This window comes from Fistularia commersonii, chromosome 7 (assembly GCF_037954325.1).
Source record: "Fistularia commersonii isolate RoL2024-O1a breed Wild chromosome 7, RoL_Fcom_v1.0, whole genome shotgun sequence".
In the NCBI taxonomy this organism is placed as follows: Eukaryota; Metazoa; Chordata; class Actinopteri; order Syngnathiformes; family Fistulariidae; genus Fistularia; species Fistularia commersonii.
In genome coordinates this window covers 2,920,427-2,944,882 of record NC_141290.1, presented here as the reverse complement: position 1 = coordinate 2,944,882, position 24,456 = coordinate 2,920,427, and the positions used below count along the sequence as shown (strand labels likewise).

Genomic DNA, 24,456 nt, shown 5'->3' with positions numbered 1-24,456 from the left:
TTATACAGTAAAATAAGTGTAATGCAAATTATGAAACCATTTAAAAGGGATCGTATCTACTGGAAAATACCTAAAAAAAGATAAAAAAAACATTAAATGAAATGAATAAAATTTATTTTTATGTCTTGTCTTGGTTTCATCCTCCTCCTCTAAAATATATGAGTTATATGATAAAGTATTAAGTAGACGTGATACATATTATTAAGCTATTTAAAATGAAAAGAGATTTATTATATAATAATCACAACAAAATTAATAAATTAATAAATTGAACAACAATAAACAATATTTCATTAAATTAGAAATGGCAGCAACATCAAAATAAATTAAATTTGAATAGTGCTTGTTGTCCAGTCTTAAGACAGCCCTGGATTTTGGGGTTGAAAAAGTGCAATAACAATAAAGTTGGTTTCATATAAATATAAGAAGTATATGATAAAGAATAAAGTAAATGTGGTAAATATTATGAAGGTATTTAAAATGGATAACAGTAATGCATTTACTAATATGTATTATTTTACTATTAAAAAAGATAATGATTTACTGATTAACAAAATAACATTAAATGTTTTTTAAATTTAATGAGTAAAATATCAAGAAACAAGATTAAATAAAAATTAAATCAAATATTTTTCAATCATAATTATTATCCGGTCTTTAGAAAGCTGCATTTTGGGGTTGAAAAAGTGCAAAAACATTGAAGCTGGTTTCATTCTCTTCCTGTCAGATAAATGTGTTTTATATGATAAAGTATTGTTTAAGTCATATGATGAAGCTATTTAAAATGGATAGGGATTAACTGATAAATAAACTAAATAAATATAATTGAATTTAATCAATAAAATAAAATGATATAAGAAAACAAATAGCATATATTTATCTGAATGGTCTAACAGTTATGCATTTAGTAATATGTATCATTTTACTATTTAAAAAAGATAAGGATTTACTGATTAACAAAATAATAATGAGTAAAATACCAAGAAACAAGATTAATAAAAATTAAATCAAATATTTGAATCATACTTATTATCCGGTCTTTAGAAAGCTGCATTTTGGGGTCAAAAAACTGCAAAAACATTGAAGTTGGTTTCATTCTCTTCCTGTCAGGTAAATTAGTTTTAATGATAAAGTATTGTTTAAGTCATATGATGAAACTATTAAAAATGGATAGGGATTAACTGATAAATAAACAAAGTAAATATAATTGAATGGAATTGAATTGAATCAATAAAATATAATTAAATAAGAAAAGAAATAGCATATATTTTTCTGAATTGTCTATCAGTTATGCATTTAGTAATATGTATTATTTTACTATTCAAAAAAGATAAGGATTTACTGATTAACAAAATAATAATGAGTAAAATACCAAGAAAAAAGATTAAATAAAAATTACATTAAATCAAACATTTGAATCATAATTACTATCCGGTCTTTAGAAAGCTGCATTTTTGGGGTTGAAAAAGTGCAAAAACATTGAAGTTAGTTTTATTCTCCTCCCCATTTCTGTCCTTCCAGTTCAACCCCCCCCTTTCCTTTAAATGCAAATCCCTCAACCTTCCCCCGCCCAGCGTGCACGGATACTCCAACTTTGTTTTTCAGTCTAAGGGAGGCGGCGGGGGGTTGAGCTGAAACTACGGGTGAGACGGAAGGCGGCGGAGTGGGAGGAACCAGAGAAGGAGAGAGAGAGCGAGCGAGTGGGCGGCGAGCGCTTATAAAAAGCCGGCGCCGGCGCCGTCAGAGCCAGAAGCCTCGGCAGATCGAGCCTCGCGTGTTAAACCGGAGGAAAACAGCGAGCGCTTCCAGGATCTCCATCATCTTCGGACCGTGAAGGATCCCGCCCGTCCGGACCCCCGGCTTCGACTTTCCGATAAATGGCCGCCGTGCGTCAGATGGCGATGGAGACCTCGGGGTTCCACGTCCTCCCGGCCCACCTGATGGCGTCCGCCATGGAGGAGTTCCCCCAGCAGCTGCCCGTCCCCAAAGGCCCGGCTCGGGGTCGCAGCCGCTCCCGCCGGCCTCGGGAGGCCCGCTTCAAGACGCAGCCGGTCACCTTCGCCGAGATCGCCGAGGTGGAGGAGGAAGGTTCCTCGCCGCTGGAGGAGGAACGTGCGCGGAGATCCTTCCTGCAGTCCTTGGAGAACCTGCGGCGGAGCACGCAGACGCTCCACTGCCCGCCCGCCGTGCACCGCGGCTGCGCGCCCTCGCCCACCCGGACCGGCCTGGACTCCAGCGACTCCGACTCCACGCAGTGACGCCCGGGAAACCGAACTGAACCCCAATGTGTGTGTGTGAGTGTGTGTGTGTGTGTGTGAAAGACGCGGCCACTCTCACGAGGGAAAATATCTGCATTTAATATCTACTAACAACGGTGTATTTATAGCTGCGCGGGTTGGTGGCGCCGACGAGTGCGAAGGCGAAGCGCTGTTGGAAAACACACACACACACACACACACACTCCGCTCTCGCTGTTCGCATCTATTCCTTTTTTTACTCTAGACCTCTATCCATGAGGAAAAACTTGAAGAGTTTTTTTTTCCCCTTTGTTTTACTTTTCTACCTGTCGTCGGAAAGGAGGACAAAGTAGTCGCGACTTACCAAACTGTAAATATCAGACCTTAACGTCAAAAGAAGCCTTTCTATTTATTTTATTTTTTTTCTTTTTATGTTCAGAACCGGAGTCGTAGACATGATGTTTTTAGCGCGACTGGAAAGTCACCTCGACTTTCGGAGGAAAAAAAAAAAAATTGTAACCTTTGTACTTTATACCACATGTACTTTAATTTTTTTAATTTTCATTTTTAATTTTTTTTTTTTCTAATTTTTAATTAAATTAAAATTTAAAATTAAAAAAATGTAAGTACATGTGTACTTTATATCACATGTACTTTATATGAATGTATTCTGATGTTTGTCATACGTACTTTAATAAATATTTTCAAATATTTCCAAGTGTTTGGTTGCTCATTTCAGGAGTGGACATGGGCATTTCCAGGCCACACGTTCAACAACGTTCTCTTCGGTGCAACGAAAACGCTACAAAAACACGACCGGGTCACTTCGAGGGGGGTTCGGGGTGACGGGGGTCAAAGGTGAACGACCTTCTCAACAAACATTCCTGGAGTTTTCTTCAATGCAACTCTCTCTCCCCTCTGGTCGTGTTGATGTTGGTAATACAGCCGACCCTCGCTACTTCGCGGATTTGATTTTTTTTCCCGTGATGAAATAGCCATATTCCAGCTGAATAAGAAAAAAAACATGAAAGAATATTTTAAAATTAAACTAAAATTCTTTATGAAATAAATAAAATGCGAGATCTCTTTTGCTAAACAAAGATACCTAGCATGGCAAACTCCTGCCATCGTACCCACGCCAGATCTTATCCGGAATCACATTGGCTGAGTAGATCCGTACTCGGCATGCTATTGGCTGATTGAGCATGTCATCCTCATTTTGATTGGTTCATGGAGAAAAGCAGCTGAGTTCCATGTAGGTTGTGCCCAGCATACATGTCCTGGTCCACTTCACTACCATTCACATAAGCACGAATACTGTCCACTTTGTGCTATTTAGTTTGTGAAAGTGTCTTTAATAAAATAATAATTTGCGGGAGGTTGCTAAAGGGTTGAGTGAGGTTTGTTGAGGGTTTCCAATTCGCGGAAAATCACTTTTCGCTGGGGGGTCTTGGAACGTAACTCCTGCGAAAAGGCTTTCGATTTCATCTTGTGGGGTCAAATAATTACGCAGATCAGCCTGGATTTGTTGTCTCAGCCCCCCAACCAGATGTGTTATTATTATTTGAAGGTTGTTCGGTCCAAAACATTGGGAAACAAAGTCAAAACTGCTGTGTAATGAAATGAACTGTCCTCACGCGGGGGAGGGTGGGACTCTGGGCTTTTGTTTATGATGTCGAGAAAGAATGTGATGTGTGAAAATAAAAAAAAAATTAAAATAATATCTAATCACTTCATCAAGTCACTTTTAGAGTAAGTTTTGCATCCTAGCTAGATATAGTAGCATGCTAATGTATAACTAATGTCAACTGAGGTATTGTGCCATTATTGATCAAAAATAATGTTGATTAAATGTTTAATTTTCAGACGCAATATTTCTGTAAGTAAAAATAAGGCATTGTGACATCATGACTAGAAAGCGTCAATAACATTAGGCTAGCTTTGTCTCGCTAGCTCCAACAGCATGCTAGCAAGTATATACTTAGGTCTTTTTGAGAGTCAGATTATGCAACCTAACTGAGGTTTGGGTGAAAATGCATCTTTAAGGTAAATCTTAATTGGAAGTGTTTTTAAGAGAACATGACAATTTCATTTATTTTTTACTTTGCTAGCCTCCACAGCTAGCATGGGGCTAACATGCTAACAATGCTGGTGTGAGTGCGAATGAGCGATGAGGCTGCAGAGTGGTAAAGGAATGAAAACGCTAAATATAAACTGTCCCCTTAGCATTCTGAACACTAATACCTGTAGTAATCTGTTGACAGTGACATCTGATCCCTCCAGCTTGTTACAGGCGCAAATAAATCCGACGGTCGGCACATGTCAGCGCTGACGGGGGTGTCGTTTATCCGAATCTGTTCGGGACACGTGCCGCGTTTCAACTCGCCGTAAGACTAGTAGGTGTTTTGCTTGCGTTGCGTTCGAGATAAAAATCTACAAGCTGTTTCGGGTTCGTTTCACGGACAGTGGATGTAGTTTTGTCTTGTTTTTCAAACGGACTTCCCGCCGGTGCGTTCCGCAGCAGATATGTCAACTGGGACCCCGCTTCCTGTGGACTCGACGAGTGTCGTCATAGCTCTCACGCTAACACAAACACAACGCCGGCCGTTGTTTGTCCGCCGCCCGTCATACAAGCACTTCATTCAGAATCATGAAACAAACATGTCTCTCGTTCCGGCCCGTGTCATGCATCAACGTTTTGCCCTCTTGCTCCAGCAACCTAGTTTTTAGTCATGCGACAGCGAGAGATTAGTGACCGGGGGCGTGAGGCCACACGGCGTCAGCGCTGTTAATCAGACGGCCAAGTTTGTCCTCCGCGTCACACCAACAGATGGTCGCATCCTTCGAACTTGACATGTTCAAACAGAAAAGTTGGTGGCGGAGGGGTTGAAATGCTTCTCGAAGAGAATCGCTCAGTAGGGTGGTGTAAAAAAAAAAAATTGTGGTTTGGAAAAAAATGTGCACACCTAAAGCACACTGAAAGATAATTTATTTTACATTTTGTACAAAAAAGTTGATGTTTCGAGAAAAAATAGGCTTTTCCTCAGATGCTTGCCAGAGATATTACACATATTTCTGGTAAGCATCTGAGGAAGAACCTGTTTGCTTGAAACATCATGCAAAAATAAGTTTTTTTGGACTATATGTCAAATAAATTATATTTATTTTGGAGCCCTTTTCGTGTTCGTTTTCTTTTTTGTTGTTTTTTTTTCGGCTTTTTTGATGTAGCGCCCATCCCTTACTGTGCAACAGATGTGTGTTTTTTTTCCTTTTTCTAGCTCTTTCACAAAGTAAAAAAAAATAAATAAATAATAATAGCCAAATCATGAAAATGTTTATTTTATATGTTTCTAAATTTTGCATATTCACTCTCAAATGGCATGTTCTCATAGTTGTGTTTTTTTTTTTGGGGGGGGGGGGGATTTCACTTTTAATTTTTTAGAAAACACAACCAGGTCAGGTGTGTTTTGCATCGGTTCACTTAGCGCCCCCTAGTGGCCATGAGTGGAAATTCATGTGGTAGGTTTAATTCTTGGAGGGCCACAGTTGGTGGGGTAAAAATGTACATTAAATGCAAATTAACTATATATTAAAAAAAAATAAAATAAATAAAATCATTGCAAATAGCATACGTTTAATGTCAGAACACAAATCTAAAGTTTTGACCAAAATCACTCTGTCTTTCATTTTTGAATACCACATAAAATGAGGAAAAAGTCTGTCTGGGGGAAAAAAAAAATCATATGAAACATTTCATAATATTCACTATTAAACGCTTACTATGAACTTCTAAATTCAAAACATGTAAACAGGAAAATGGCACAAACAGTGATATTATACAGACGTACAGACCATAGGAATTCTTGTATTACTCCTTGTCAGAAAGGAGAAATGGAGTATTTTTCATTATTTTAATTTCACACTCAGATCAAAAATACAAAACAGAAAAATGGGCTGCCGGACCAAATTTGATTTTTTTTTATTAATTTTGTGACAGAGGCTGCAAGCTAGTGTAAATCTGGCCACATTTGGCCCGCAGGCCGGACTTTGGACATACCTGGTTTTAACCCTAAAATAACCAGCCGTGAATGAGAGGATGAATGATGGTATTTCTCTATATGAATGGCTGAATATTTCTATACCTTTATATGAAATGCAAAAGAGAGGTATGTCTCTGTGTGACATTTGAATGAAAGAGTGAATGTTTGCATGTCTATGACTTTTGATTGAGAGGGTAAATACTTGTATGTCTCCAGGTGAAATGTGAATGAGAGGGTGAATATTTGTATACCTCCATATGAAATGTGAATGAGAGGGTGAATATTTGTATACCTCCATATGAAATGTGAATGAGATTTCACAGTGTAGGATGAGAGGTACAGTAAATGAATGAATGAATGAGGTTATACACAAAAAGAAGTCTAGATCAGTCAAGAAATATAGAGATCCAGCAGAAAATACACAACACTAGATTAGTTAATTTATGTTATACACTAAAAAAAACACTAAAGCAATTTGTGTTAGTGTTGAAGATGATTTGTTTTTTCCTATTTCCCTGTTTTAAATGGATCCAGTTCATCGATTTAATAGTTTGTTTCCACAGGTGGTTTGTGTTTTCATTTCTTTATTTTGTTTGTATTTCTCACTCTGCAGAGAAAAGGGTTTCAGTCGTCCGGGGGGAGGTTTGGGGGAGGCCTCGAGTCGGCCTTCCATCCAAGCCCTGAAAGCCGTCTGCGAAAGCTGAAATGTAAACAGGAAGCAGGAGCGCGTAGGAGCTCGCACAGAATTGCCGTGATCCCGCATGTCCGTCACATGCAAGTTAACGCTGCAGACAACAAAATATATATAATAAAGCTGCGAAATCTTGCAAATAGAACCAGAAACAAACTGCAAACAAACACCTCAAAGCTGAAAAGCATTTCCATGTTGCAAATAGGGGTTGGGATGGATTTTTATAAAAGTTTTACCACAGCCTTAGAGGCATTCTTCTGCACACAAGCACACACTGACACCACTGATGGTGGTGTTTTGCGGTCCTCCATACTTGCAGTTCACCTTTTGGCCACACAGGGGCGCTGTTTCAGGTATATGAAGATAAATAAAATAATAAAAAGGAAAAATGAAAATTAAAAGTGCAATAAATGATAGTTTAAAGTTGTTGTTCTTTGGCTGTAGAGGTCATAAAATGAGAATAATTCGTCAGCAGATTACATGTACTTTAACAATCCCGTGCTTGGGAAATTGATTCACAGAAGCGGCAAGACCGCGACCTGCTCGCTAAAAATACAAGTTAAAAATAAATAAATAAATAAACTCTGAAGTGTAAAAGAATAAAGACTAATCGGAAAAAAAAAAGGGGGTATGAAAAAAAAAAATTGAAAAAAAAATGTCACCCTTTTATTCAAACGTCAAAAAGACATTCAACTGTTCGCCCTTTCATTCACATGACATTTCGAGACGTACAATAGATCATAGCCTTTGCTTCATTATATTTAAATATGTAACAAGTGCTATTCAGGGTGAATAATTTCAAAGTGGCCCCGAAATGAAAAAACGTTTTTTTTCTCCAAACAAGTCAGTTGTCGGCCTTGTTTATATTACAAACAGCAACTGGGCTGTCTGGACAGAGGGGGGGTTATTTTTGGTGTCAGCATGATATAAAAAATAAATTGCTTTTACTTGAATGAAAGTCGGCATGAATAATAATCGGTGTATTACTTGGCTCTGCACCGAGTTCGGAAACATCTGCTCAGAGTTTCCACCGGCCTCGTAAGGAACGTGACCGGCAGCGACGCGCCGGTTTTGTCGGATTTAATGGACTTACTGGCGGCAACGGACGAGCATGGTCTGTGTCTGTTAGCTCGCGCGGAAAACTTATCAGGAATATCCTCACCATTCAAATATCCAAAGGATAAAACAATGCTCAGCGTCGGGATATTATTCTGGAGAAAAAGCAGATACTGATTTCGTTAAACAGGGCAATTTTGTCCACGTGCTACGCAGAAGCAGCAGGTCAACTTCAGAGATGACTTTAAAAGATAATAGTGTTCATTTATTCGTTAGCGGTTCTGTTTATCCTGCCATTCACCCTCTCATTCATGCACCATGTAGAGCAGGGTTGGGCAAACTACGGTCCGCGGGCCACATCCGGCCCGTTGGTCTTTTTAATCCGGCCCGCCAAAGATTGGTACAGAATTCATACTTGATGTGAATGATTGGGTCAAAGAATGTTGGAGCTCAAACCGGAGATTATTTCATTTTTGGAGCTACTTGAGAATTTACTTGGCTGAATGACACAGATTGGGTTTGTGATTTGAAAAAAAAAAAAAAAAAAAAAAAAAAAAAACAAGAAATGAATGTACACATGTATTTGGTTTTGAATTGAATTGCACTTCTTTTTTTTGCACGTGAAGCTGCAAGAGAAAAAAACGGTCTGTGAATGAAATGCAAGCAAATGTCAGAGCCTTCAAAACCAAGCTGGTTTAATTTTCAAAGGAAATGTCAGACAAGTATATACTGTGAACTAATCCTTTTTTTTTTTTTTTTTTACACTTCCTAAATTTGATGTCAAGGGGGCCGGACCAATAAAATCATTACCTAGAAGTAACGCTAAGTTCAAATTTTGCCTTTGTTTAAGTGTAAAGGAGGTAAATTAAAAAAATCCTTATATGTAATGAACTGATCCTCTAAAAAAAATACATGACAAATTACTATTAAAAATGAAATCAAAAAAGAATTGATGAAATTACAACCTAAAAATATTGTATAAATCTTGTCACTGTGGGAAAATTTGCCACTCGAATTTATTAGAAAATGGATTTTTAGCATGTATAAGAGGAGATATAATTTTTACAAGGATACTTTGGTTATTAAATCTATCTTTTTAATTTTGCCCGGTTTTTTTTTGCTATCGTTTTTGTGGTTTTTATTGAAATAAGAAAAGAAAAGATAATTTTAACAATGTCAGTTGACATTTTTCCTAAAAAATAATTTTGTTTTCAATTTTTGAAGCAAAAAAAAAAAAAACTTTCAAAGTTATTTTTTCATTTTTTCCTTGCTTTTTTTTTTGTTTTTTGTTTTTTTTGGAAACTGACTGTGTAAAACCCCCAGATGCATGTGAGACAAAAAAACATGCATATTGAGACATGCAACCATTCACTCTGTCATTCACACGTCATAAAAACACAACCATTCACCCTCTTCATGCAGAGAAATACAATGCTAACACACTGTTGGGCCTTCTTGCTGTGAGGCGGAAGTGACAACAAGTACACCACTTAAAAGATGATTTTATTTCTTAATTGACCACCGTAATGTTGATAATTTAATATAGTTTTCAAAACCTGTCAGACAGGAGTGCAGTTGCAGCTCCAAATATAACTCACCATCTGTAAGTTGCGTATTTCCTTTAAGAATATCTCAGTCTCTTTTCATTTTTGCGTGTGTTTGCTTTAATAATCGTGGATTAAATAGTTTTTTAATGCCCAGCACTTGCACATACGTCTTTATGTGAAGTGTTAGTTTTCTTTACAGTATCGCTGACCTACATACCGCATTCGGGGTCGAGGAAGCAGAGCTCGTCCTCATCTACCTCTCAATCTATTTCCAGGATATTTTCCAAGCTCTTCATCTCCCCCTGGTGAGAAGAGGTGATCGCAAAGATGCAAAAAAGAAGATGACCCACATGCCTCCCCTCTCCTTCCGGCTCAGATCCCTTCAGATCTGTGTACTTGTCATCAAACGTCTATTAAAATTAACCTAATTTAATCCGATAATTGTGTTTATTTGAACCGTTGCTTGCTCACGATACACTCCATGCTAACTCTGCTTAAGATAAGATAAGATTGTCCCTTATTACAGTGGGGATAGAACAAGAGCTGCAGACGTCTACTAATGCACATAAAAAATATTTTCAAGTTCTATGCTCAAAGTAGTGACTGATGTATACAGAAGAGGTTACCATCCATGAATATTGACGGAAGTGACAGTAATGTGCAGAAAAAACTCACAACGTGCATCTTTACAGCTTTAAAATGTGCAAAGTTATCGATCATGGCGGCTATAAAGACTGGGCATATCAGCCAGAATATATATACAATATTCACAGATTTACAGTGTAAACAGTGATCTTCACCCACCATCATTTCTTATATTAATATTAAACTCATTGGTGTATGGTGATCAAACATGAATTTGACATTGTAGTGACGGAGGTTTTTTTATTTTGTCCAGCAGCTCATTTTAATTGCTTAAAAGAATTGCTGTCTCTGAGAGGTGCGTCTTATTGACATTTAATTTGACATTATTTTCTTTTTAATTGCCTGTGATCGAATTGCACCTTTTGTCTCATAGGTTTCACTCTGAGACAGTGGAGCAGACAAATACTTTTTAACATGTGCTGTTGTTTTTTTGTTTCTTTTAAATGATGGTTCTTTAACAAACGGCGTCCAAAGAATCTTTAAAAAGTTTAAATGCCATTCATATCTCTTTTATTCATGTCAAAAATTACAGGAGGGGGCGGATTTGACTGATGGAGCATTTAGCCAATAAGAAGTTACAATGCGGTTAACCCAATCAACGTTTTAGATTTTTAGTTTACGTACTTATTTCTTAACCAATGGGATTAGTGCTTTGGCAACATGTGCCCAATCACACGGACGGGGCGGGTTCTCGTTCAAGGAGCGCGAACGGTTAACGGGGGGGGGGGAATGACGATTACCGTGAAGTTTACATTTGCGAGTAACGCCGAATTATGAGTTTAAGAGGCTGTAAAAGGGAAGGAACGCGTCGGGTTTGTTTATTCATACCGTCGATTTTTGAATATTAAACCCGCAAACAAGCGTCGGACAAGTGACAGTAGCGAAACATCGCTTGTTTGTGACAGTTAACAGAGGCAATGTCAAAAGCTAGCTAACGGTTTAGCTTTGGATGTTAAGTTAGCCGACGCCAGCAGCTGTTAATGGCGTCCCTGTTTCCAGACACACACATGGGCGAGTATTTTTATTGAGAAAAGCCCGATTAATTCTTTTAAATGGCTTATCGATGACTGAGGGGCGACGGTATGGCTTTACACAACTTGGTGTTTGTTGTCGATGTGGACTACGGCGACCGAGAGTCCGTCGATCAACTGGATGCCAAGAATCATTTGTTGAAACGAGGATTACTGCAGATCCTTTTGCATTTCGGCTACACGTACGGATTCGAAAAGGTACGCTGGGGTTATAAATTCTTCCAGTCCAGGACCGGCCGCAGTGCCAGCTTCATAACGAGGGGATCCGACTTCAAGGAGCTTCGCCACAAAACCTTCGAGGATTTCGAAGTAGAACTCGATGCTAAGTTGGACTTAAGCGACAAACCGTTCGTTTCCCTGCACAAGCAGCAATGCAGCCACGCTGCCTCCGTCCAAAACGTACTCAGGGAAGTCTTGCTGGACTTCCAGTGGGACCGGCCGGACATCACCTCTCCGACCAAGCTTTCCCGGAGGCCCAGGAAATCGAGCCGACTCGGAACGGCGGTTGTCTCGCAGGAGGATGACTCCCCGAGTAACTGGAGGAATTTGGTGTTCATTGTGTCGGAGTGTCCGCGAACTTGGAGCCAGCTGCTGGAGTACACGGACACGGGAAATCGCTGCAAGGACGCGGACGTTTCGGAGCAGGTTCTGTCCAGGGCCATCCAGGATATGCTGGTCCAGAAGCAGGTTGCGGTGCACTGGGTTGACAGCGTATCAACACCCCTGGTATGTACAAGAAAACGTGTAAAGACTGTTTAAACTCAAGTTTCCTTTAACAGCAAGAGATGCATCATGGGTCCAATAACCCATGGGATCTGCTAGTTAGGAGGCCTGGAAAAGGGAGACTCATGGATGGAGTGAAGGAAGATGTGGAGGATGCAGAGGAGAGAGTTGGATGGAGGTAGACGATGTGCCAAACGTCAAAGACGAAGAACAATGTCATTGACTTTTGATTCAACTTTTAGGTGTTTATTGTCATATGTACAGTCTGAAATGTTTTTCCCTGTATAATGAAATTCTTATTTAGCTGTCCACAGTGAAGCCAGATGGTAAGCAAAACAATAGTAAGCATATCGTTGCAGCGGGATGTAAACAGTGCAAAGAAATGTAAACAGTATGAACAGCATGTAAATGTTGCTATTCCTGTGATATTTTATTGACAATTTAATTTGAGTGGACCTTTGTTCTAAATCAGTATTAATTGAATAACACAATTTTTAATACACACACAATAAATTCTACATGTATCACAGTATTGTGATACAGTATCTTTAGTGTTGCCCAAGATGACACCCCAAAAGTTGGCACCTAGAGATGTTTCAGATGTTTCATTCAGTAAGAGTAAATAGTGCACATTTGATCAGTTGGGCCTTTCAAGGAAACCAGAATCAGTCACAACGAAAGCTCACTATTCATTTTATTAATACAGAATAGTCCAGCTTTTGTTTGAAAGAAGTAGAAAATCAAGTCAATCATGGTAGCAGAAACACTTGTAATACACAGTTTGTACCGGACAGTCTTGGTTTTAAACTAAAAAAGTAACTTATTTTTAAGCTGCTCGTATGAACTTGAGTCACTTAGTCAATTTCTGTTATTTCAGGCTTGTGAGAATCAGCTCGGCTCTGAAAAGCTGTCCCAGATCCTGGCGCAGGCCGGCGGTAAAGTGATCCCCCTGGTCGCCCTGCTGAACCTCAGCTGCGGTCTGAAGCCCGACGCCACCGGCCGAACGGAGACCTTCCCGATGAGGTCCAGCGTCGGGTACCTGCTGTCGTCGGAGAGGCTCCGTCGCCTCGCCTTTCCCGTCACGAGGGCCGTCCTGCGGTCGGGTCACGGTGGGTCATCAGCATCGGTTAAAGTCCATCAGATACATCTGACACGCAAACACTGGTGATGACCCAGGTTGTAAAAGCAATTGCAACTGATTGCAGACTTGAAAAACATGAAAAATCATTGTTTTCAATTAGGATTTTTTTTTTGATTGACTCTTGAGATCTTGCGTGTACGGCATGTAGAATTAATTAACCCTCTCCAGGCAGATGTTGCAGATTTGCGACAGCCAAATATCAGATTTTTCCTGCAACTACAACTTAATTTGAGCCTGAGAGGGTTAAGGAATTTAACTGATCTCTCGATTCACTGATTTAACTGATCACATATTGTGTTTTTTGTTTTTTGTTTTTTTTAAACTTGATGCACAATTCTAATGTCTAAATTTAGCATTTTGATTTTGACCGTTCCTGTTCCGTGTTTCTCATGAATTTCTCTGGGCTACCTAGTGGCAAGCTACGCTGTTTTTTTATCACCAAGCCAAAAAATGAACTGAGCGGCAGCTTGCGTCTCAGAAAACTCGCATTAATGGACTCGTATTCATGGATTAAGTCAAGCTTTCACTGTGTAGCATCGGTTTTGTATTTTTTCATCTATGGACCTTTTCCACTCACCAGGTGATGCGTCACATACCTGCGCTGTCACGCTCCAGCCAGTTTCGCGCACACAGGAGCCCCTCCCGGAGTCGGTGGAAGTGTGTCTGAAAGGCGTGCTGGAGGGCCGGGACGCCTCGTCGCCGATGCTCACCTGCACAGATTCGTGGCTGCTGCAGTGTCCCGACACGGACGAGCAGGGCGGCGAGGCCTTCCGGAGCACGCTGACGGAACTGTGCGCTGAGTCCCTGCACATGGTGAGACGGTCGACCACAGAGCCGACTGACAGGATCTGAATGATCACAGAATCTCTGCCCAGAAATGCACATATGAGATACAAAACCTGAATCCTGTTGGTGAAATCCTTCTGGTTTCTGCCGTTTTCTTGTCCTATTCTGGTTAATTCATGTTGGCCGCGTCTTCAAACGCTGTATTTGACTTGATTACTCTCAAACAATAGTTTGCAGAATTTTAATTCTAATTTGCTTCGACGACAGACCAATTTGAGAACAAACACATTTGTTTACTGAAGGGAAAAAGTGACTGCAAAAATGATGTATCGCTTTTTCTGTTGCTGGGGGCCGAAATCCACATTATTCCAGATCATTTTAGAAAATAATGGACGCATTAGTCGGCATTCACTGTAACTGCATTATTATAAATGGTTCAGCTTCTGGTTATTTGTGTTTGTTTTTTTTTCCCCAGTTTGCTGAAGTGAGCAACGGTGTCCTGGTGTCCTCGGCGGTCCTGTCCCCCCTGTCGCACCGCGCCGCCCTCCTCCACCTCCACCGGCCCGGGATCCTCGAGCAGGAACCTTCGCTCCTCGCCACGGAGGTCGTCTCCCCCGCCTCGGCGGAAACCTCGGCCGACCTGCCGGACGTGGTGAGCAGTGTCCTGGGAGTCGTGTACGACATCATGGAGAAAGACGGCGACGGTGCTGACGGTAGGCTTCGTATGACATCGTAACGGTAGTGAAGGCAAGAATAAAAATCGTTCGTGACTAAAATCTCTAAACGGGAAAAAAAAAACCTCCCCAAAGTGCGAATATGAAAAATACAAAAAAGCGTCGTACAATGAAGCGTGGAAATGTTTCAGAGATCCCGTGTTTTATTTCAGATCGCTCGACATTTTGTTTCATTCCCAGACCAGCCGAGTGATCATGTGGTCCCCGAATGGGCCCGGCAGGAGGTCGGCCGTTGCCCCGTGACTCCGGGCGTGTGTGACAGCTGGTTCCCTCACTCGGATCAGTCGGGAGTCAGCTCCCATCTAATGGAGTCAATGAGGTTCGGGACGGAATATTCTCCAAAATGTGTCGCGCAAATCAAACCGAGGAAGATTTCCCCGTCGGTCCGGCTGCCGCTGAAGGCGTTGAATCCCCCGAACAGGTTGCTGCATGCGGTCCCGGACCAGAGAGAAGAGGAGGAGCTTTGCTCACTGCAGCAGCTGCTCGGTGATCTGGCCGAACTGTATCAGACGTCACGGGGCGCAGACCACGGCAGGGGCAAGAAACGTACGAAAGCCACCGACGTTTTTGCAGAATCGGCTCTTCGAAAATAAATGCCTATTTTGGTGCAAATCTGCAGGCGGCGGCCAGCGCACTCCGGTGAAACAGAAGATGAAGACCATGAGCCGCTCCCTGCAGATGCTGAACGTGGCGCGGCTCAACGTCAAGGCCCAGAAGACCCAGGTGGAGGCGGAGCAGCAGGGGGCCGAGGTCAAAGCGCCGGGGAAGAGGCGGTCGAGCGGCAGGAGCAAATCCGCAGCCGCAAATGTTAAAAGTCAGTAGCCCTGATAAATATCCGCCTTGATAATGCACGAAAGCAAAAGGTTTATCATCCTTCGTGTCTTTGCCCTTTTACCAGCTTTCGCCACCGAGGCGGAGCTGCTGTCTCATCTCAAATCCAGCTACGAGATGACGGTGGCCGAGAGAGACTCGTCCGTCGTGGCCGGAGCCCGGCAGCTCCTCTCGGCCGTGGAGGCCTTCCTCGGGGCCGGGTCCGACCGGGAGGTGAAAACCCGAAAAAAAAATTTCATTTTGCCGCCGAATGCACGATTGCAGTAATTTACCGGGAACGAGGCGTTAAAGATTACGAGTAATTTGGATGTCGCCTCCGCAGGACAAGACATCCCAGCTCGTCCAGCGGCATCTCCTTAAGACCGGAAAATCAATCCGGCAGCTGTACGGCACGGCGGCCGACGTGGAGAGCAAAGTCAGAGAGTGAGTGCGGCCCCCTTGCCGGCTTGGAGAGATTTTGTGTTTTTTCTGTGGACGTTATTTCGATTCTCCAGTCATTCAGTGACACAGAAGGTCTCCATCAGGTGTCAGCTTCAGGGGTTGCTGAGGCTGGAGCTGTGCAAGCTCTTCCCCCCCGAGCAGGCCGGGTCCCCGGACGCTGATCAGATGGCAGAGGAGGTGGGGCGGCTCACGATCGCTAAACTGCTCTCAATTAACCCGATCTATCTAGAAACGTGCGCTTTTTTGAAGCCGAATGGTTTAAGTGCTGTTTTTCGCGCAAATCTCTGCGACCAGGTTGCCGAAATGCTCCGGATTATATCGGTGACAAAAGACCCCAGCAGCCTGGCGAGGTTCCTCCAGGACGAGGTCCTCCCGGGGTGAGTGTGTGTTCAGGATGTTCGCGTGACGAAGATTGCAAGCGTCACCGTTGGCGACCCGAGATGCGAGTCGTTATTCAGAAAACACAAACCCGTCTCTGTCGCGGCAGGTTCCTGACCGCCGTCCCCAGGGTCCTCGCAGATATCTACAACAGTCTGGGCACCCAGATCCCCGAGGCCCTGGCGGCCGTTCTGCCCGCCGACTTCTTCAGCGACGAATCGGTCGCCAAGGACAGCGTCTCGCCGACGGCCTCCTCGCTCCCGTGTTCCGCGTCGGACGGAGGCGACCTGCTGGATCTCCGGAGCCGCTCCGCCAAGAAGAGAAGGTGTCCATCTCAGTAATATTTAACAGCACTTTCGATGTATTTGTTCCCTGAGGCTCAAGTGAAGGATTCAATCTTTTCTTTTCGAAAGGACCGGGATGCTGACTCGTCATCGCAGCATGAACGAATCCTCGCAAAACCTGCGACAGATCGAGATTCCCAAAAAAGCAACGAAAGCTGTGAGTCGGTCAGAGATGATGCGCTCTCAAACACTCTCAGCCAGTCGGTGTCGGGGTGATTCAACCAGTCTGTCCTCTTGTTTCTTACGTACGCGACAGCCAAAGTCGAAGGTCTGCATTGCGTCGGAGAAAGCGGCCGTCAAAGCGCAATCTCAGAAACAAGACACGCACGGTAAGCAATCATCGGGAACGCTAAATTATCCGCGATTGACAGGCGAAGCCCCGCCTCTCTTAATGAACCCGAACTCGTCGTCATTTTGCAGAAGTGACCAAGGTGAGGAGAAACCTGTTCAACAGGGAGGACGTTTCCCCGTCCAAGAAAGCCAAGTTGCCGAGGAGCCAGTCGGTGTCTGCCGTGGAGGGACTGAAACGCAAGCGATCTCACGAGTCCGACGGTAAAAAAAAAGAGATGATTGTTGCCGACGGAAGTAGTAAAGATTGGCTTTTTGATGAACAGAAAAAAAGGGCATTTTGTTTTTAAAAAATTGAGTTCAATCAGCCGGATTTTTGTATTTTGTATCTAATTCTTCCCTTTCAGGGAGGCACAAACTTATAACAAACAAAGTGTGTGAGACTCCCGTCCACAAACAAGTGTCCAACCGGCTCCTTCATCGCCAGAAGATGGGAAGGTGAGTCATCTTCAACACAAGTTGTTTTACCGAGACCTTTTTTTTTCCTTTTCTTGCCCCAAATCCACTTTTTAACTGTTGTAAATTGAACGTATCACCGCATCGCCGGCGTCTCTTTCCAGAAGATCCGTCCAGACTGAGGAGTGTGTCGTGGAAGAATCACCGGTGAAACCAGCAGAAGGTAACGCACCCCTCCGGAACAAATATTTATCCATGTAAAAGACGGAAATGTGTCCGGAGCCTCAAAGCTGAATATTCCATGATTTTATTCTGGGATTGAAAAGTATTCAACAACACATAATCATCGGTTATCGTCGCAGATTTAAGAAGGAGCCCGAGGCTCCTGAGGCTGACCAGGAGACACTCCAGCGTCTTCTACTCGGGGTCTCGCCCTTGCTCGCGCAACCTGGACCGGATCCTCTCCGCCTCCCAGGCTCCTCCCGGCGAGGGGAAAGTCAGCGGCGTCGACCCGAAGAGGGTCAGGTCGCCCATGAGGCTCCTCTTCGGAGCGGCGAACTCTCCCGGCCGGCCGTCTGTCAGGTCGCCCGGCGCCACCCGACCGCGACGATCCACGGACTCAAGCGTCTTCGAGGCAAGTGACGTTTTCTATCTCATAGTAGAAGTTCTACTTTATGGAAATTGAAGTCCAGTGTCTATTTTACGAATATGTACTATCGTTGTGCTGATTTGACATCTTTGAGGAATTGAGTATTTCGAGATACTTTTCCAAGATACGAGCCAACGCTTACACTTTTTTCCTTTTTTTTATTTATTTTTTTTTTTTTTTTACTCTGATACTAGCTGAGATCTGAGTTAGGAGCGAGCGCAATGAGTGTTTTACATCCACGTGGCCGACGCTGTCGGTGAAGCGGTGTTTAAAATCAGTCAAACCAGCTTATTTCCTTACATTCTCCCTTTTTACGTATAGAGAAGATTGAATGATGGAATGAAAGAGGACCTGAAGTTCGCCGATGAGAGAGAAGAGATACAGAGATTAGGGTTAGATTCGCTGTGGTGACCCCTGAAGGGAAAAGCCGAAAAAGAGCGTAATAGCGTTTCGATCCTTTTTAACAGGGAAATTTAAGTTGATAGACGAGTCACGAGTTGGCGACAACTCCTAAGTCAGGGTACGACTTGTGTATGATATATTTCGTGAATGTATATTTTGGTTTGTTGTTTTCAGAGCCCTGACAAGGAGCCATTCAAGACCCCCAGGAAAAGAAGACCCACGCGTGAAAGCACCACCCCGAAGACCCCCGGAACACCAGCCACCCCCAAAACCCCACCTTCATCCAGACGGCGTGCGGCGCCCGTGACAGAAAGTCCCCAGGCAGGCGGCTCCGGGGAATCCGGCACGGCGCTGAGGGGCAGCCCTTTCAGATCCCCCACCAGGAGGACCCTTTCGGTGGCCACGCCTACGAAGCAGAGCCCCATGAGGAGCCCGCTGAAGGGAATCCTCAGGACTCCGGTTAAGGCTTCGCTCGAAGGCGGCGCTTTAGGGTCACATCCCGTCGGCAGTCCGGTTGCCAGGACGCCCAGAAAGAGCGTCACGTGGTCGCCGTCGCCACGTAAATGTCGCGCTGCCAGAGACGCCGCCGCCGCCTTCAAGGTGCCAGAGTCGCCCGGTTTCACATCCCGCGCTTCGCTGACCTTCGAGGAGCCGCCGGGGAAATTCAGCAGCTCCGGCAGCGACGTCAAGACAAACATGTTCAAGACTCCGGAGAAGAAGACCTCTCCAGACATCTTCGCTTGTCACATCAGCCTATCCAAAGTCAATGTGAATAGCTTTGTTTGGACGCAGGAAAAAAGTCCAAGATCAGCTGAAAAGCTCGATGGCAGCGGACAGGCAACGTCTCCGTCACGATCCGCCAAGACCCCGAGTCCCACACACCGGATGGCGACCCGCTCCGGGAGAACGCCGGCCAAAACCCTAGATGTTTCCCCCCCGCGTCAGCAGGCACCGAACGTCCCCGTGACGCCGGCGAACAGTGGACGGGAAGCCAAAACCCCCGGATGCGGCTTGCGATCTCGGTCGAACGAGAGCGTCCCGTCCGGGACAGACACGGGAGCCGAGCCGGACCCAAAGGAAGAGGCGCCGGTCGACTCCGTCCCCGCCCGCGGGTCCGACTCCGACTCCCAGCAGCCGGATTCCTCGCAGCTGTCCACCACCGACGACAGCGTGGACATCGTCGACGCCTCGGTTGTGGAGACGCAACTCAGCGGCGGCCTGAAGATGAACATCAGCTACTCGCGCAAGCCCTCCAAGTCAGACGAGGACTTTTTGACGGACGCCAAATCTGCCGTGCCGCCGCACGTCACGCCGGCGCGCAGCTACGGCTTCAGGCAGACGCCGGACCGCCAGCAGAGGGAAGCAGCGGCCAGGCTGGGCTACGCCAACGATTTCCCGAGGTTTTCCACCCCGAGGGGCCTTTCCAGGAGGCCTCAGCAGAGCGGACCCCCCAAGTCGGTATCTTACCAGGTAGAAATGGAAATGCAGTCCTCGGGACTCCCGAAGCTGAAGATCAAGCGCACCGACTCCACCAGCGCGGGAGAAGCGGCCGGCGACGGCAGCCCTCGGCAAGCCGATGGGAAGCCTTCGTTTCTGGAAAGCCCCTTGGCTCTGTGCACCAAACACAGAGACCCCTGCTGCGCCTCGCCGACCGTCTGCACGCCCGGGAAAGCGGGAGCCGTCCAGACGTACATCTGTCGGTCGTACACGCCGACGCGTCACCCCGCGGGGACCGTGTCCCCGCAGGCGCCGACCGAGGTCTTCTCCCCGACGCCGTCGCCTCAGAGCGCGGGGAAGGTGACCCCGGATAACCTCAACAGCTGGCCGCGCAGGAAGAGGGCCCAGGCGGGCGCCGCCGTGGGGAAGGAGCGCTGCCTGAGGGGGGAGCCGCTGCTGGAGGAGCTGCTGGAGGAGGCCGAGCTCGGGGTCAGCAGGCTGCAGGACGTGGAGGACTTGGAAGAGCCTCCGGCCGCCAAGACCTCAGCGCTACCCCTGACCTGTAAACCGTCGCCGCCGGCGGTCCGGGCCTCCGCCGCCGAAAACCTGGCCTGGATAGAGACGCTGGACCAGCAGCCCGACAACGCCAAGCCTCAGGCGGCCGAGGAGGAAACAGTTTGGACAGGTAAGGTTTCCCTAGGAACGTTCCTCTCTGAACCGGCGGATTTCAGATATTACAACCGGAAAGAGTCCTATTATGTCAAAATCTAGTGGTCCAGCATCAGGATGGGGGTGACACATGCGTGTGTAATATATGCTACTGTAAATTTATCATTAAATTAAATAACTAACGTAGGAAAGGAAAATGATCATCGAGCATCGCAGATAAATAATTCACGCCCGCCTTGTTTCCCCATGTTTCGACAGGAGCGACTCCCCCCACCCTCAAGGGGAGGAAGTCTGTGACGGCGAGCGGGATCCTGGCCCTCACACACTCCCCGCTGCTGTTCAAGGGCCGAACGCCCGGCTCCGCCAACAAGCGAATGCATCATTTTCAAGGTGAGATTCCCCGGTAGATCCAGTGTGCCGTCTCAGATGGACGGCAGCTCAAAATTCAGCACCTCCTGCAGCCCCCTAGTGTCCGACCGAGCATACAAGTCATCATACGCCCTTCGTTTTGCCTTTACTACTTCTATCTTTACCTTATGCTGTAACTCCCTGTACTCCTGTCTGTTCTCTTCAGTCCTCTCAGTGTCCCACTTCTTCTTTGCTAACCTCTTTCCCTGTATATACTCCTGAACTTCCTCATTTCATCTCATTTCTCCCTGATAACACTCGCCATTGTTGTCCAATCATCTGGGAGCTCTCCCTGACCACACACAGCCTTTCTCAACCTCTCCCTGGAAACCCTACAACCCTCCACTTCTTTGTCCTCTTCATCTTCCTTGTCACCAGAGTCATCCTACAAACCACCATCCTATGCTGTCTGGCTGCGCTCTCACCTACAGCTACTCTGCAGTCACTGATCTCTTTCAGGTTACCTCGTCTATACAAGATGTAGTCTACCTGCGTGCTCTTATCAGTTACCCTATGTTCCTGTTTCTTCTGGAAAAAGGTGTTCACTACAGCCATTTCCATCCTTTTTGCAAAATCTACCACCATCTGTCCTTCTGCATTCCTATCCTGGATACCAAATCTGCCCATCACTTCTTCATCCCCTCTATTGCCTTCACCAACATGTCCATTGAAGTCTGCACCAATGACCACTCTCTCATTTCTGGGAATATTCTGCATCACTTCATCCAACTCATTCCAGAACTTCTCCTTCTCTTCAGATTCACATCCCACCTGCGGGGCATAGCCGCTAACACACAATATATACACTTTCCTTCTCTGCATCATGTCGACAAACTCTCTACCTTTTCCTGTCGGAGTCCCAATATTCAAAGTCCCTCCTCTCAGTCCCAGACTCTTTCCTTTTCTCTTCTCTTTCCGCTTCCGAACACGCCTTCCTCCTCTTCTTCTTTGACCTCTAGTAGCCCAGTTTCCACTGGTTCCCTGTAGGTCATCGGTACCAATGGCGGTCGTTGTTCGTCCATCGTCCATTTGACCGCTCACTGTATATTTTGTAAATATTATATTTTATTTGTTATATTTGTGTTGCTGTTGTGTCCAACAATGTATGTCTTTGTCCATTTTATTGCCATTTTGACATCATGGCCGGGGGACTACAGATGAAAAATAGCCTCTTTGGCTAATTCTGGCTTTTTTACTCATGTTTTATTCGTGTGTTTTATGAAATATGACCGTCCCCTTTTGAAATAAACTAGTTTAGATAATTAATCTGGCTATTATGGTTGATTCGCATGTTTGGTTTTACGCCGGATGCGCTTCCTATCTGCCCGAGGAGACACCGGCCAGTGCCACCCCGAGGCTGCATCACATTCATCATGGCAGTGATTTGGAATAATATAAAAAGAAGCTCAGCAGGAGACTGGTGGAACTTTACTGACACACGTGTCCCTGTCGTAGATGAAGCTGCCGCGGCGTGGAGGATGGAGGTGGAGGCGGACGCAGAGGCGGAGCGTTCCCCTTTCCAGCGGCCGCTCAGACACTCAAACGGCGGGAGGAGCTACAGCCGGAAGCGGCTGATCGACTGAGAGGCTTCAGGCGAACTTCAACGTGGCTGCTGGTTCCTTGAAGGTTCCTTTCTGCGTTTTTACGGCTATTGAGATCCGGAGCCCTCGATAAACCTTCAGTGATCCAAGGTTGTTTTTTTGAAATTAAAAAAAAAAAAAAAAAAAATCAGATCAGAGTAAATTTTCTTATACATTTTATAAATGCTTATTTATTAGCTCATGTGTATGTCTCGTCGTGGCGTTGATTTTAAACAAAAGGTATGGATTGAATCACCTTAAGGAAATATTCAGAATGTAAATATGTGACATGCTGCCAAAGTCTTTTTGTAAATAAATACCTCTTTACATAATTCACACAGCAGATTCTTCTTTGTTGCGCTGCTTTGCTAAAAACACCGCATTTCTTTCTTGCCCGAGTTCAGTGGCGATCTTGAAGTGCCCACATGTGTGACAGAAAGGATGAATGGTTGTGAGCTTGTCATTTGAATGAATAGTTACATATATATATATATATATATATATATATATTTATTTATTTATTATATATGATGTAAGATAAGATAAAAGAATTTATCCTATGGGAATCAAAAAAGTTTGTCACAGCAGTTCTGAGTGTTGATAAATATTAATATGAATTGAGACAATTTGAAGAAAATCTATTTTTCTGTTAGAGAATAGCCAAAAAAAATGAATGGTTGTGCATCTACATGTAGGGTAAGTGAAAGGGTGAATAGTTGTTCCATATATGATGTGTGTGTGTGAGTGTATGGTTGTGTTTATATGTCATGCCAATGACAGGATGAATGGCAACATGTCTGAGATGTGAATAGTTGTCTATGATATGAATGAGGAAGTGAACGGTTGTACGTCTATGTCATAGAAAGAAATAGAACTTCATTAATCTCGAAGGAAATTCTTTTGTCTGCAGGTTCCCAACATTACACACCGTAATTTCCGGACTATAAGCCGCTACTTTTTTCACACGCTTTGAACGCTGCAGCTGCGACAACGATGCGGCTAATTTATGGATTTATGGAGGCTAAAAACATTTAGCTCGAAGAAGGCCACTAAAATGGTTTTAGTGCGAAGCAGGAAGACAAAGATAGCGATCGGCTAAAGTAGGACAAAGCGGGGATAGAAAACGGATGGATGGGTTTTTCCTTGTTTTATTATTAATCTCTTTCATCAGATGTGTTACAGGCACTGTTAGAGGGGGGGAGCATTTCCAGTTTACATTTGCGGATGTTACCGGTATGTATTTAATTAAATATAGTTTCTGTTTACATATCTCATATATCAACTTGTACACCTGTGGCTGATAAATGTACTCATATATTTATTTAGTTATTTTTAGCCGGTGCGGCTTATATTCAGGTGCGCCCAATAGTCCGGAAATGACGGGACATTCACTCGAAACATAATGATTTTATTGCTGTTAAGTGGTGCAGAAAGGTTATATTGAGTTATATTGAGCTATATTGAGTTATATTGTAAGAGTTATATTGTTTGATGGCGTTCTGTGGTTCAGCATCCTCTTCTCAGACACCTTCATAAACTCGTCCAGCTCAACTCCCAGGATGTGAGCGTGAATAGTTGCATGTTGATGTGAATGAGTGAGGGTGCAGTTACACGTAATACCACAAATTCATTCATTCATTTTAATTATTAATTACTTTTGAATTAATTCTTTTCCATTTTCAATTTTGAAAGTGTTTTTGCGCTATTCCTTCCTTTTTCTTATTTCTCTCGTACTCGCCAAGCAGATACGCTGTGTGCTTTGTGGTTTTGCATTCACGTAACAGAAAGGTAGGTCGTAGTTGGAGTAATTTTGCAGCTTGTAAGTCACTGGGAGCCTCAACTGTGCATTAAAAAGCTCAGAACACAGTTACTCAACGGGTAAGTACCCTACAACTGGTAGGATGGATCCCTTGACAGATCAGGTGGGCGGAGCTGAAGCTCC

General features: G+C 44.3%; 3 protein-coding genes across 6 annotated transcripts in view; all 3 read left to right on the top strand.

The window, feature by feature from the left end:
* Positions 1-9,983, top strand: part of alkbh3 (alkB homolog 3, alpha-ketoglutarate dependent dioxygenase) — a 35,204-nt gene extending 25,221 nt beyond the window's left edge. For 2 of the 4 annotated variants that reach the window (XM_086149176.1, XM_086149179.1), the window contains exon 11: positions 9,847-9,983. The gene's annotated coding sequence lies outside the window, so the exon portion shown is untranslated. Of the gene's footprint in view, positions 1-1,521; positions 1,710-9,846 lie in introns of those variants that run through there. The other 2 variants (XM_086149177.1, XM_086149178.1) reach the window with 2 other exon arrangements.
* On the top strand, positions 1,648-2,950 carry c7h11orf96 (chromosome 7 C11orf96 homolog). Its single transcript, XM_086149180.1, has one exon. It carries the CDS (start codon positions 1,878-1,880, stop codon positions 2,256-2,258), a length of 381 nt encoding a protein of 126 aa, XP_086005306.1. The 5' UTR covers positions 1,648-1,877; the 3' UTR covers positions 2,259-2,950.
* Positions 9,984-10,933: 950 nt separating the features above from the next.
* On the top strand, positions 10,934-22,664 carry ticrr (TopBP1-interacting, checkpoint, and replication regulator). Its single transcript, XM_086148754.1, has 21 exons — positions 10,934-11,973; positions 12,848-13,079; positions 13,692-13,924; positions 14,373-14,610; positions 14,812-14,950; positions 15,053-15,177; positions 15,251-15,445; positions 15,530-15,675; positions 15,785-15,885; positions 15,987-16,080; positions 16,198-16,280; positions 16,391-16,606; positions 16,695-16,782; positions 16,882-16,954; positions 17,046-17,177; positions 17,321-17,411; positions 17,534-17,592; positions 17,732-18,003; positions 18,595-20,542; positions 20,785-20,916; positions 22,390-22,664. Exons 1-21 carry the CDS (start codon positions 11,299-11,301, stop codon positions 22,515-22,517), a joined length of 5,400 nt encoding a protein of 1,799 aa, XP_086004880.1. The 5' UTR covers positions 10,934-11,298; the 3' UTR covers positions 22,518-22,664.
* Positions 22,665-24,456: the final 1,792 nt, after the last annotated feature.